Raw genomic sequence first — 14,400 nt, 5'->3', positions numbered from 1 at the left:
GAGGCTGGGGAGAGGCCTTGAGCACAGCCCTGTGAGGAGAGGCTGAGGGAGCTGGGGTTGTTTAGCCTGGAATAGAGGAAGCTCAGGGGTGACCTCATTGCCCTCTACAACTACCTGAAAGGTGGTTGTAGCCAGGAAGGGGTTGGTCTCTTCTCCCAGGCACCCAGCACCAGAACAAGAGGACACAGTCTCAAGCTGTGCCAGGGGAAGTTTAGGCTGGAGGTGAGGAGAAAGTTCTTCACCGAGAGAGTCAGTTGTCATAGGAATGTGCTGCCCAGGGAGGTGGTGGAGTCACCATCCCTGGAGGTGTTCAAGAAGGGACTGGACATGGTACTTGGTGCCATGGTCTAGTCCTGGGGTCTGTGGTGACAGGTTGGACTTGATGATCCTCAAGGTCTCTTCCAACCTTGGTGATACTGTGATACTTGGAGGTGTTACACTTCATCAATGCTTAGTGTCATAAAGTGAAACTGAATAATCTATGGGCCAGCCACTGCTGAGAAATGTATTGGTGCCTAGGAAACTAACCTGGTTTTCAGAACTGCTTTAACAAGTCATGGTTATTTTCACAGAATCACAGAAGCATTCAGGTTGAAAGAGACCCTCAGGATCACAAAGTCCAACTGATAACCCTACTCTGTAAGGTTCACCTCTAAACCATATCCCCAAGCACCACATCCAAATGACATTTTGCATTTGTGCAAAAAGGGGTTTGTCCAAAAAAATCATCTTTAAAATCAGCCAGAAAGAAACATGTTAATACATACCTCCATTACCAAAAAGACAGAATTGGGCATTTCCTAAAAGAGAAGGAGAGCAAATCCCATTTAAGAATGTGACAAGACAAAGCTTTCAGTACCTGAGTTGACCAAGTGTGATGTGAGCATTTCCAATCAACTGAGACACCTTTATGTTAAAGTCACTGTTTTAGAGGGCAGCAAATATGTACATTCCCCACTATTTAACACTTCATGTATTAAAGAGCATTTGTATAGGTTAAAGAAAAAAGAAATCCACCAGGCAACATCCTGAACACTAAAGTTATCATTTGATAGAGCATCATACAGTAAGTGACACCAGTTTCCACTCTGTGCCACTCCCTTAGCCTTCAACTGCTCTGTCAACACAACCTCTAAATAAACTTTTGCTATCAGACATCACCAAAATCAGTCACTGACAGGACAGTAATATTTAAACACAAATATACTGGGCAGAATTGCAAACTATAAACAAGACAGACTAGCTATGACAACAGGTTTCCTAAGCAAGAATCCCAAAGGTCAGTCAGAAATCACAAAGCAGCTAACTGTCTGGAATAAACAGATTCCCAAATGCTGCTTTGTAGGGTCATTAATTCAGGACTCATGCATACTTCTGTGGAGCGTCTCCCTCAGTGAGTCACTGGCAGCAGCATGTCCCTGCTGTGGAACTAAATGCCTTACAGCAAAGGTGTGATTTTTCATGGCACTCCTATTGAGATTTTCCAAAGCACTGACCTCCTTTGACCTATCTGCAACCTCCATTCCCTCTCTTGTAACTGGGTAAAAGTTACTGGAAGACAGATTAGCTAACTTCTACTGTAAATTATCTACACACCACCCCCCCCACAACAATGCAGTCCAAATGTCTGTGCTTAAACCCCACTGCAACAAGAACATTCTTCCTTATTACAAATATTTACTCAGTGAGAGGAAAGAGCCTACCTGTCTATGCCAATAATCAACATTGTTTTCCACAGTCTCCTGCATAAACTAGCTTAGCTGAAGACACTCAGAGACCTTTTATAAAGCAAATGCATTTTTTCCCTCTGAGCTAAGACTGAAAGGAACATAAGGCAAGTATAAAATAAACAGGATTATGCTCTTAGAATAGAATAGAATTAACCAGGTTGGAAAAGACCTTTGAGATCATCAAGCCCAACCTATCTTAGTTACACAGAATGTTACCTCCTTTTCACTTCACCTCACAAAGAAAGATTGCCAGTTTGTGGGAAAACATGGGTTTAAAGACAGCTGAAGGAAAAGAGTGGGATACCAGAGCAGATATGGCCAGGCATAAGCTGCAGTGGGAAGTGGAACTGTCTGTGATCTGCTAACTCATGTCAGAAATAGAAGGAAGATGGCATGGCAAAACAAATCCCAAACATGAATTTGACCACTTTGCTCAGTGCACATCCAGTTTGACTATACTGACAGGAACCACCACAAGAGTGCTATTTTCAAGGGCCCACTAACAAGGCAGGCTAGGAAACTTTGGAAAGAAAAGTTAAAATGGCCCCACGGACCTTGAGTACTGTGTCCAGTTCTGGTGTCCCTGTTATAAGACTAACAAAGGGCTGTTGGAGCAAGTCCAGAGGAGAGCCACAAAGATGATCCAAGGGCTGGAGCACCTCTGCTATGAGGATGCTGAGGGAACTGGGGCTGTTCCTAGGGAAGACTCTGGGGGTACCTTAGAGCTGTCTGCTGATACCTGAAGAGATCCTACAGGAAGGCTGGAGAGAGACTTTTCATAAGGGTGCCTAGCAAAAGGACAAGGGGGAATGGTTTGAAGCTGAGGGAGAGTCAGTTTAGACTGGAAATTAGGAAGAAGCTTCTCAGTATGAGGGTGGTAACACGCTAGAACAGGTTGCCCAGGGAGTTTGTAGCTGCCTCCTCCCTGGGAGTGTTTAAGGCCAGGTTGGATGAGTGTAGCTGAGAGGCATCCTTGCCCATGGCAGGCAGTTTGGAGTAGATGATCTCTAAGGTCCCTTCCAACCAAAGCCATTGTATGAGCCAGGCTAGGGAAACCAACAACACACAGCACATGGATGGCACAAGCCATTAAAGCCAGTTCCCACCAATCCATCACAAGTACTGATGCCTGCTACACATAACTGCAGTAAGCACAGTTCAAGACAAACCAGATATTTCACAGTTAATTGGAGATTGTATTAGGCTGCTTCACTTTCTGGAAGCTTTCAGTTTAGCTGCTCTCATCTATGTTAGAGAAATGCACTTGAGGCTCTTTCCAGCTCAGAACATCAAGCACATTACAGATTTGTTTACATTTGGAAATTAGCTTCCAAGAAAGCACATTTCTAGGAACATTACTCAAATCTGTTGGGAATGAAAGGCAAACTCCAACCAATATAGAATATTAAAGCAGCAGCAGATCACATTTCAGGAAGTCCCAATTGTTCAGTGTCTCTGTAACAGCTGTGGCCAGCATGAATGGTAATTTGCAACCCTATAAACCTCAATCCATGCATTAGGGAAATAAACAAAAAGGTAATTAGTTGCTTTGCAAATTACTAAAAATACATGATGATAAATGTTGTTTCTTTCTACATTGTTCCTTTAAATACTATCTTCCAAGACAAGATTCCCCCTTTCTTTCAGGAATCCCAAGGATGCCAAATAGCAAATCCCAGTGTATGAAACTGAAGTTTCTGCTAGCTGAGGATCACTTCACTCAAAGGACAACTGTGATGTGTGCTGAGAAGCATGGAAGCTGTCCGCTCTCCAGCGACAAGCAGCTCAGCTAGTGGATTTCCACCCCAACATAGCAATCCCATGAATCAGAAATAGATGTTCCACAGCGTCACTGCCTCCACTACACAACACACTCTGTACAAAACCAGCAGCTTATGGCAGTATGTAATGCTCAGCTCATGACAGACTTTTATTCATCACAGAACTAAGAGAATGTGTTTTCTGGATTCCCTTGGAAACAAAGTCCTTTCAAATGAAACTGCTCTCTTCAGAAACATGGAGCTGATGATTTGTCCTGTTGTGTTAGCACTCACCTGTTTAAATTCATTTGTTCCTACAGACTACACTAGATTTCTCTCAACCAGCATTGCTCATCATTGTGTTTTGAGTGATATTCTAGATTAAAAATAATCAATCAAGTCACTGAGTTAAAGTCTTAGCAAAAAGTAGAATGTGTTTCCTTACTGTAGCTTGGATAATCCTTTTTTATTAAAGCAACTGAGCAGATGAGAGGTGTCACCAAGAGAATTGCCCAGACTGGTCAAAATTTCTGTCTAATTAATACTGCAGAAGTAATACTTTGCACAGTTCTGGTACCAGGCTCCCCAGCTGCATGCCATCACAACAAAACCTGGTTCAATCCCCTACCAACGCAAGCTTCAGCTCAAACATGCTGGACTTGTTCATCCCCTCACAGTTGCTCAAATTTTGTGTTAAGAGTCTTTGGCCAGCTTGACTGGGAATGTGATCTCCATTTGGGGAGAAAACACAAGCCAGTTCTACAGACACATTATTCCTTTCTAAATGATTCTGCTGAAAAACAAAGCTATGCCCAGCATCATTCCCTAGAGCTGGGATTTCTCTTCTGCTAAGCAGAGCAAAGTGCTCCAAAATGAAAAGAAACCTGCTTATTTCAGACCTCACACTCAGGATTGAAGCTGACCTAGCGAGCCATTGTAAACTGCTTCTTGAAAACAGGTAACAAAGCTTTCCAAAAAAATTTACATTCATTTACAGATCATAAAATTATTGCAGCTGGAGTTGTCCTGCCCTACACTTCTACCTGGAGAAATCATCATGCAAAACAAGTGTGTGCTGTGTTGCAACAATTGCAGAACAGTTTTGCCCAGCATGCCTTGATTTGTTCCTTAAAGTTTTCTTGACAGAAGCCTACTTGAGCTCCTTATTCTGAATGTAGGTTTTACTTGTGAGTTGGAGTAAAAGGTAGGAAAGGTTAATAGGAGACAACTTCATCATTCTGAGAGCTAATGGATAGACTTAAATGAAAGGGATTAAGAGGCAACATATTTGCCCAAACTTTGTGTGTTTTAAACCCAGGCTTCCAACAGTCGTCTCAGGGGATGTGAAGTTCCAACCCAAATCACAAGCTCGGTGCAGCAGTTCCATTTAAAAGACATTAATTGAAAAAGAAGTCAAAACATCCATGGTTACTTCTGACAGCTGTTGCTAGAACTCAAGCATGCTGGCAGAAACATCCCCTACATTTCTTTTCAGTTAGGAAGCCCTCCTGGAGAATAAGCTGAAAGTCTGCAAGGAACCCTTAGTGAGCTGCCAAGGCAGAAACCATGGCAAATAAAGAGTTACTCTGGTTTGGCTCCAAGTCTGTAGATTGTGTTTAGCTGCAGTTTGTGTCCCAAGAGCAGGAGAGTTAACCTGCCAGCTTGTGCACTGCTGTTATCTGATTAGTTCTGAGCCATTCATTTGTGCTATAGTTAATATTTTTGGTAAAGAATACACTCCTCCTCTTTTTTTTTTTTAATATTAAATACACTTGGCAAAAGTTCTCATGATTTAGTGCAAAAGGGCTGGTCCAGATCTTCTTAAGAGTGTTTCTCACTGCGTTGCAGATGCTTTTGTTTCGCTCTGCAAGTGCAACACAGCAGCAGCTTCTACCACGTTTGGCTCCTATCACCTAAAGGACCGAACATTTTGTTAGTTAGTTCTGACTCAATGTTAAGTCTCAGAGTAAATGTCACTTGACATGTGCCTGTAGGATTCAAAGAGCATGCATGCTGCCAATTATTCACATAAAAGAGCAATCAGCCATGGAGAAATGTACCACAATAGCTGTAGCACTCATTTTCTGTTCTGTGAAATGCTGTACTTAACTAATATATATGGGAGGTGCTAAAGGGGCCTGGCCTGCTGCACAGCACAAAGCAAAGGCAGAACTGTTCACAGCACACCCAACATTTAATGTGCTCAGATGCTACAAGATCTCTGAACCAGTTCTAAGTAGAAACTATTGCATCTGGGCAGAGCAGGTAAGCCGAGGGCTATGTAGTAACTCCAGCTCTTTGGTTCTGTGGGCCAGAACTAACTGCTTGTCCCTGACCTTCAACACCTACAGTGGCATCATTCCTTGCAGCCCAGTATTGACACAACCAACCTTCCAGTTAGCATCAGCTGCCAGAGAGTATTTCCAAACCTCTACTACTTCTGCAGGGCAGGATTTTTCTTTTTGTGTGAAAACTTGTCTGAACAGAATGTTTTCTTATGACTGTTTCCACACCCAGTGAGGATGGATATTGACAAACACAAAAGGCTTCATCAAGGAGTTGAGGGAGAAAAAAAACCCACCACAAATACTGAGACATCCTCATTCAAAAGACAGCAGTTCAAGAACAGCCATGATGGGGGGATGGAGGCAATAAAAGCTGTGAAACACCACGTTCAAGAGCACACACACTAAAATGCTTGAAGCAAACGCTTCAAGAAGCAAATGCAACACGACCAGACCAACTGGAGTCCTTGGGTAAACCAGACAGCAATACTTAATTCCCTCTGGTAAAACAGCAGCTATGCATAAACAGGGCTTCTTCCACAAGCATCCCTGGTAAGAACTCAAGGGCACTTGTCCATTAGTAAAGGCTGAGAAGCAGGTACCAGGACACTGGCTTTGTTCCCACTTGCTCTCACCGCTTTCAAGGACAGCAAAAGCAGCTGCACTTACTTTGTCTGCTACGTACCAAGGAGCTAAGACAAGAAACAATTTATGTTCAGATACTGTTTCTCTGCTAACACACTAGAAATTAGTTCTCCCTAAACTACTGTTCAAACAGCCAACTCCAGACTCCATCCAGCGAAGACATTAATTCATTCTTCTCCAACGCTATCTCCAAGATGCATTGCAGGCTTTCACCCCCATGGCTGACATTCTAAAGAGGTTTTGAATTAAATTATTTGCTAAAACAGGCACTGTCTGGCACTGTGCAAGAGATTAGTTCTACTCAGCACACACTTGGGATCATGAACTGCACAAAACTGTAAATTCATGTCCTATATATAGCACATTCCAAATAACTTAACTGATACCTTCATGCTTCAGTACAATACTTTACCCAAGGACCTCAGTTGACTTCATGCTGGTGAGTTAGAGGTTATTTCAGACTCCTTTTGCTTTTGAGAAACAGTGGGCTCCCTTTCCCCAGTTAACAGCATCCAAGACTGATGATCTTTTGCAGATGAATGACATCCCACAGCACCACCATGGGAAAAAAGCTGCATTCTTAAACTGCTTTAGAGATTATGAGTTGAGGTTGGTTTTTCTTGTTTTACTATTCTTGAACGAAAGAATACCAAACACTTGCTCAAGACAGCTCCTAAATAGGTTACATCTTGCAAGCCATCCATTATATTCTGGGGTTTTAAAAGCATTGTGCCTCGTGAAAAACTTCCATTTCACATTCAGAGGTGAGCTGCATGCTTATTTTTCAGAGCCCTACTGCTGCAAAACATTTGCCTCTCACAGATGGAGGGCTCATGTTTAAGTACCGCCACAAAAGCGCTCAGACTTGGAACCTCTGATCTCCACACCCAGGGGCATGCAGATCCCCAGCCTTCAGAGATGGCACAAACACCACGGGTATGCTCTGCTTACATAAAATGCTTAACTGCAGATCAAACCTGCCAGAGCTGCATGTAACTACCTTACAGAAATCGAGGGCAATTATCACGCTGGCACCAGAACAAAAGATTTTGCTGCCGACCAGCACACACAGAACATTAACGGCACAACAGTTCCTTCGGGTGTGTCTCCAGACGAACGGGCACTTCTAGCAACTGAAGCCAGTGGACCCTACACATAACTGAGTAACAGATCAAAATGGTGTTCAGAAGAGCTGAAGCAACAGCCACACAGAAGGTTTGCTGTTCAGACACTATCAGCAGAATGGCTCACGAGTTCTCCCTGGATCTAATTAAAATCTTAATGGTGTATCTACTGATTTGTGCCACTGGTCACAGACCGTGCAAGAGGAACACAAGCATAAATAGAGATGAAAGAGAAGGGATCTAACTGTCTCCTGTGAGAACAATTCCAAGCGAAGCCTTTTGCAGTATGTAAAATAGCAATTACCCTTTCATTCTCAGACTTAAAAGATAGATGCTAAATGACTGTGCAGGGATATGGCTTTAAAGTGCTGCCATTAAGTGCAAATAGTTTCATGTGATACTATGAGATGTAAAAATATTTGTTCTTCATTGCAGTTAGCTTATACTTTTTCCACTTAATTTTGCCCTTCCATTGCACACCACCCTTTCAATCTGAAACCTCTGTACAACAACCAGTTCTTGGATTATTCAGCTAAACTGTCTGCCAAATGGTGCATCTGAAACCTGATTATTTTCTTATTTCCCACTGCCTAAGGTTAAGAAAAACTTCAGACCAACAGAACTAGAAAAATCAAACAGACTCCCAGTCACACTGAGAACATCCTACTGTGACACAGACTCCACTGGCTCCAGCACTGAGGGGAAAAAAAATAGCTTCTGTAATTTCAGAATTGCTTGAAATCTTCAAGTCTTATCTGCTGTACCATATCACTATGCTCATAATACTGCAGCAACAAAAAAAAGGGGCAGTGCATGCTAGAACATGAAATGCTCAAGAAAATTAGTAGGTGGAACAGCCTACTAGACACGTGAATGCCTTGCATAGTGTTCATTCTTGCTGGCTTATAAATTAATGCAATCATACAAGTTAATGATGTATAATGCTTCACAAACATAGCCCTGTGCAAAAAGGGAAGAGCTTATTTGTGCAAGTGTCACATTCTTTAGACTGTGTTTTGCAAAGCAGCTTCTTCTGTGGAAGAAGCATCGTTCTGCCAAGCTTGGCTTCCCATGAATGTATCTGAAATACATCCAAGGTATAAGACCCAGGTTTTCCCTTCTCTTTGCTTTCACTGTTCATTTAAATGCAAGAGTCACTGACAAGCAGCACTACCCCCTTCTCAAATGGGGAGCACAGAACTGATCACCCAAGAAGTCCTGTCTCTCTCTCTCACTCCTATGGCAGAACAGAAAAGCATAACAGGTTTTAAATAACCCTTTGGGAAAGTAACCACAGGCAAGTGTCCAGCTCTGTCCTCTTCCCTTGTGGATGCTCTGTACATAAACACAAGCAAGAACCTCTCTGAGGCTTAGAAGACACACAAAGTTAGGTCATCAAAATACAAATCTAGAACTAGCCCCAGGTTGAGCTGCAAAGCTTAGTAAGTGGTCTTCACATATGAACAGCTGTAAAATGATACATCTGAAATTCAGCTGCTTACTCACACGCCAACACCCTCAGCCAGCAATTCCAGTTTCTTTTAAGATGTCTGGATATACTAAATTTAGGATGCCAAAAGGTTATCTCTACTTAGCAGTACTCAGGAAAACTTGGGGCTCTTCAAGAAGCACAAGACACTATACTCTCCCTCTGAGAGCAGCGAGTGTCATTCAAAATGCAGAGTTCTAAAGTCAAGACCCAGGAAGGAAAGGAGTGGACATATCCAAACAGGAAGTTTTGATGTGCAGTCTGTTACGACATGAACGTCATCACTTTGTACCAAAAGTCAACAGAAGTCAGTCCATGTCCTGTGGCACTGCAATAAAACCTGAGCCTGCCTAATGTGTACCTTTGTGAACACAGATTTCTACAGCTACAGAGATACACATTGCTCAGCTGAAAACCTCTTAGGATGCAAATGTGTAAAGACAGAAAACATTGGAGAATGTCAAAATGCCTATTTTGTGTTGCCTTAACTAGGCAATGCCCCAAGGGTGGTTCTTGATAATTTTTTTCATAACTGTAACTTTGTATTTAAGGCAAGAACTGAGCCCAGGAGATAAAAAGTATAGTTCTTACCCAGGCAGAACAAATGGCTGTGTAACCTACATGATGTCACATTTAGCTTTACTCAACACTTAGAGGCCTTGGGATACAAAAAAGGTGCTTCCTAATAAAGCAGAACACAGTACCCCACAGAGTAAAAAACTAATTCCTTCCCCTGATCAGGCAGAATCCTGGGAATAGAGAGAGGAAGACAGCTTGAAGCAATGTAATGCTACTTGAAAAGATCCAAATGTCTGCTTAGCTTTTATGCTACCCTTTTGAACACAGGCAATGTGTGATCATGCTCTTCTGTTTCCTTCAGTTCTCCCTCACTGTGACACAGGGCTATAACACCACATTCCTTTGCTACAGAGATCTCAAAGATGCTGCTCATTTCATGCTTTATGTTGACTTCTTAATGTCACTTTATCCATTCAGATCAACTCCTACTCGTAGATTTTCCTTCCGGTGTGTTCATTGGTTACCCACAAACACCCACTTCCCAATTCAATTGTAGGGCCAAGAAAACAAGGAGAGTTCAGGAGAACAGTCCCTGTCACTAACAGAGCTCTGAGCCCAGCCAGCTGATGCTTCTTCTCTGGAGACAGGATCAAACACCACAAACAGTCCCTGCAGAGGTGCTCAGGTTGCCACTTGCCTGGAAGCAAACCATATTCCTCACAGCTTCCTATTGCAATTGTGCATCCTGATTATTATCTTAGAATCATTGTGGCTGGAGAAGATCTCCAAGATCACCAAGTCCAAGTCTTAGAAAGAGCCAACACAAAATCAGTGCAGTGTGTTGAAGATGAGAGAACTCCTCTGCCACTGGATTTCTATTCCTTATTATAGAAACAAAATAAATGGCCAAAGTTTCCTACTCAGGAGACACATGTAGGCACACTGCATGTTCATAATTAGATTTTAAGGAAGAAAAAGGCATCAAAAGGCGTTTTACCTGGACATCATAGAGAGCTACAATGTTCTCATGCTGAAGCTCCTGTAAAACAAAGTATTTGTATTATGGAAACAGCCTATTATGTTACAGTTAATATGCTAAGTGATAATCAAAAAGTCACGTTTCACAGAGACAGGTAGCATCTTTTTGACCATCTGATGGAATTTGGAGGAAATTTCAGCTATCCAGACAATATTTACAGGAATAGGAAATTAGGCAGTATCTTCAGAGGTCATAAAAACACTTGGTTTCAGAACTTTTAGGTCTTGTTACAGAACAAGCACAAGATCCTTAATGAGCACTGGAAACTGGCTACGCTTTCATTTGGTAGTCTCACACTGTTTCTTGCTTAGCAGAGCAACCAACTACACCAGAGAAGCAAAGACCTGTTTTGGCTAAAAGAGGCCTTGCAGATCATCAAATCCAACAAGTTCAAGTCAACCTCACTATAAAAAGGAAAGCAAATCAAACAGCAAATAGAACTCATAGAACAGCTCCAATCAATCACTACTTGCAGCAAACTCATGCATCCAACACTACAATTGCTGGTATACAATAAATACACCAGTACCTTACATGTATATATTTGTATAGTGATCCATCTCAAGAAGCTAGGCAACATGGAAAGAAGGCAGCACTTACTACTACTGCAAAGCTATGTAAAATTAGATGTGTTGAAGTTCAGAGAGCAAAGCACACTATGACATCATCCAAGAAGATGTGTCCATGAAGTGGCACTGAAAAGCTAAGTGATGCTCTGTTTTATTTCCTTCATTAGAGCCACGCTAGACATTTTAAGTCAATTAACACAACTCAGAAGTAGGAAGACTGCTGCTGCAGGAATCAAATTTAGCATGCTGATTTCAGCTCTCAAAGCATCTTTGAGCAAAGAAGATGAAGGAAGATCAAAGGCTGATGTTTTACCCTGAGCTATGACTTTCCTTGCATGCACTGCTTGGGAGAGGTGCCACAATAGCCGTCCTGAAGGACAAAGTTTTCTCTGTGTGTAACAAGCAAAGCTCAGAGTGGTTCTACAATAATTTTCTATTTCTAGCTACAAAAGCATGCCCATCACTTGTTCTGAGACCATTTCCACAATTTAAAAAAAACTATCTTTTCCTCTTTCCCCCCACCCATCTTTCCTTGATCTTTTCAGTTCTGGATTCCTCCTGCAACTAACAACAAAACGAAAGGCAGAACAGCAATTACTGCGCCACGACCCATGACCCGGAGTGAACTAGGTCAAAAGTCTCTTTCCCTTTCCAAGTAAAGCAGCTTTAAAAGTCACTGCAAATCAACATACCTTTAAGATTTTTATTTCTTTTCCAAGTAGGATCTGTGACTTTGACAAGTTCTTTTTGTTAATACTCTTTATGGCTACTTCCCAATCAGTTTTCTGGAAACAAACAAACACAACAGTATTGTCAGCTTCAGATTTGGAGGTGGGGTGTTTTTTTTAATCTACTTACAAGCAGCTACTAAAGCACTGGAGAAAAGGTTGCAAGATCACCCCTACTCTCCCCACCAGAGATTGCTACATCACATGACACCATCAAGAACTATTTCATTCCACAATAGCTTAGGCAGCTATTAAAATCCAGCTGCAGCTACACTGCATTTTCATGGATTCCAAAGCATTTAAAAAACAAAAGCAGTAATCATATCCCATTTGTTCTTTTGGTAGTGGTGCTACATATCTGCTTGCTAGTCCCCTGGAAAGGATGGAGTTACTTTTACACTCCTTTAAAGACTTCCCATGTTCAGCTTTCTCACTATTTCCATCAGAAAACTGCACAAGAAAACATCTGGATTTTTAAGGAAACGTAGGTATTTTCTCTTGATGTATTATCTAAAAATAAACTCTTTATTTGTATGGTGAGAGCATCTCCACTGGCCTTTATAAAGTTTCTGTTCCCCTTCCTCCATTATTTTTTTTAACCCCCAAATCACTGCACCGTGCCTCTCTAAATTGTGAGTACTGCTCTAATGCTCCAAGACGATGAATCTGAGGAGTTTATTTCTGGAAAGCAGAGCACTTCAGGCACCACCACCAGAATAAACTCTCCACAGCATCATAACTTAACTATGAATATCAGGGGTGATTAGCGAGCCGTGCCAGGAAACCAGACACCTCAGAATTTAAGAAATCTTCAGCCAGTCCCAAAGGAGACAATTTTCCATTAGATGCCTCGTTATCCAGCGAGATAAACATGACCCTCCTGACAAACAAAGGGCTCAGTCTCCCATACAGCTGGAACTCTTCGCTCGCCCTTACATTAAGGAGCTACCAAGCAGCAGGGAGGAGAGGTGGGAATGCAGAGAGGTTGCTGGCTCTTTAGGGGAGGGGAAAGACAACAACAAAAAAAAAAAAGGCAGGGTTTATGGAGGCCCCGAGCCGGCTGCTCAGCTTCGGGGCTGCAGCAGCGACAGGCCGGGGCTGCCCAGGACGCAGGCCCAGCCTCGGGCCCCGGCCCCGCCGCCCCCGCCCCGCTAACTCAACCCACCCCGCACCTTTCTGTCTTTTTTTTTTCCTCCCCAGACACCCAAATGACAGCAGAACTCCGCAGAGGTGACCCCCCCGCCCCAGCTGTCATCCACCGGGAGGGGCTCCTGACGGCTGCGAACCCGCGGCGAGACCCCTGCCCCGGCCCGGGGTTGTGTAACCAGCCCCGCTCAGGCTGAAGCCCATCGCTCTTTACCTTGCGGTGGCGACCTTTGAAGACCACAGCAAAGGCTCCATGTCCTATCAGGTCCTTCTTGCTGTACTCAAAGTCCCCCACCACCTCCATCATCCCTCAGCGGGGCATGAAGCCCCTAGGAAGGAGGGAGGGGAAACAAAGGGGCTCTTCCTCCAGCCGAGGCAGCTACAGCCGCCTCACGGCGACCGGCGGCGGGGTGCGAGCCTGCCCCTCTCCTGGCTGCCCCCGGCAGCGGGGGCAGCTCCTCTCATACCGCGGGGGCAGCCGCAGACCCCCGGGCCGGCGGGGCTGCTGCAGGGCGTCTCCGAGGCGAGGGGCTCCGTCTGGCATGGGGAGGGCAAGGCGGGGAAAAGAAGCGGCGGGGGGGGCAGTCTCTTAGGGGCCGGGAGTGAGGGGACAGCGCGACATCGGCGCCAGGACGAGGGGCCTTCTCAGCAGGGAAGGGGGCTCCGCGCCCTGCCGATGCCCGCCCCCATGGCCCCGCCACAGCGGGGACTGCTGGCCCCGCAGCCCCGCTCAGGGACCGAGCCCCAGAGCATCCAGCAAGGCGGAGAGGAAACGCAGCCCGCGGCTCCGGGGGTGGTTGTCGCTGCCGCACCCCCTGCGAGAGAAGAGGAAGCGGTGAGGCTGCAGGCGGGGGTCTCTCAGGCCGCCACCTCCACCTCTTCCTCCTCCTAAGCGCCCGCCGCTCCGCCGCCCCTACCACCGCCCAAGCGATCCGCACGCAGCCAGCCCCAGCTCCGACTGCCCGGACCTCCGCTCCACCCCATGCATTTTATAGGCCGTATCGCGCAGGCCCCAGTACTCGGCTGCTTCCGCCGGCGGCCAAAGAGTGCCTCACCCCGTTTAACCCGGTGGGAGCGTCCTTCCGCCGCCATCTCCTCAGGAGCGTGCTTCGGTCGGGCTGTGTTTCCCGCTCCTTTCCGCGCTCCCATCGGAGCTCCGCCGCCGCCTCTCTGACGGCGGCTAGGCCTAGGTCCCCTCTGGCTCTGCCATAGCTCCTGGGGTCGGTCCTATGGCCCCTGCAGGGAGGGCAGGGCGACCCCGGTGCTGGGGCACACCTCGCGCCTGCCCTCACCTCAGAGGCGCCAAACTCAGCCGATGGCTTCGAACACTGAAGCTGTTTCTTGGCAACCTCAGGCCCAAACGCTC

The 14,400-nt window shown here is 44.9% G+C and overlaps 1 protein-coding gene across 1 annotated transcript in view; it reads right to left on the bottom strand.

Annotated features, from left to right (window-relative positions):
• Positions 1 to 13,997, bottom strand: part of ULK2 (unc-51 like autophagy activating kinase 2) — a 43,220-nt gene extending 29,223 nt beyond the window's left edge. The window contains exons 1-4 of the mRNA XM_068154746.1: positions 13,249 to 13,997; positions 11,853 to 11,945; positions 10,550 to 10,591; positions 768 to 800 (exon numbers count right to left, since the gene is read on the bottom strand). Coding sequence (XP_068010847.1) covers positions 768 to 800; positions 10,550 to 10,591; positions 11,853 to 11,945; positions 13,249 to 13,341 — 261 coding nt within the window. The 5' untranslated portion in view covers positions 13,342 to 13,997. The remainder of the gene's footprint in view (positions 1 to 767; positions 801 to 10,549; positions 10,592 to 11,852; positions 11,946 to 13,248) is intronic.
• Positions 13,998 to 14,400: the final 403 nt, after the last annotated feature.

Source organism: Melanerpes formicivorus, unplaced genomic scaffold (genome assembly GCF_026170545.1).
Source record: "Melanerpes formicivorus ecotype bairdi unplaced genomic scaffold, bMelFor1.0.p_v2 SCAF_29, whole genome shotgun sequence".
In the NCBI taxonomy this organism is placed as follows: domain Eukaryota; kingdom Metazoa; phylum Chordata; class Aves; order Piciformes; family Picidae; genus Melanerpes; species Melanerpes formicivorus.
The sequence above is the reverse complement of the archived record's forward strand: the minus strand, read 5'-3'. Positions and strand labels throughout refer to the sequence as shown.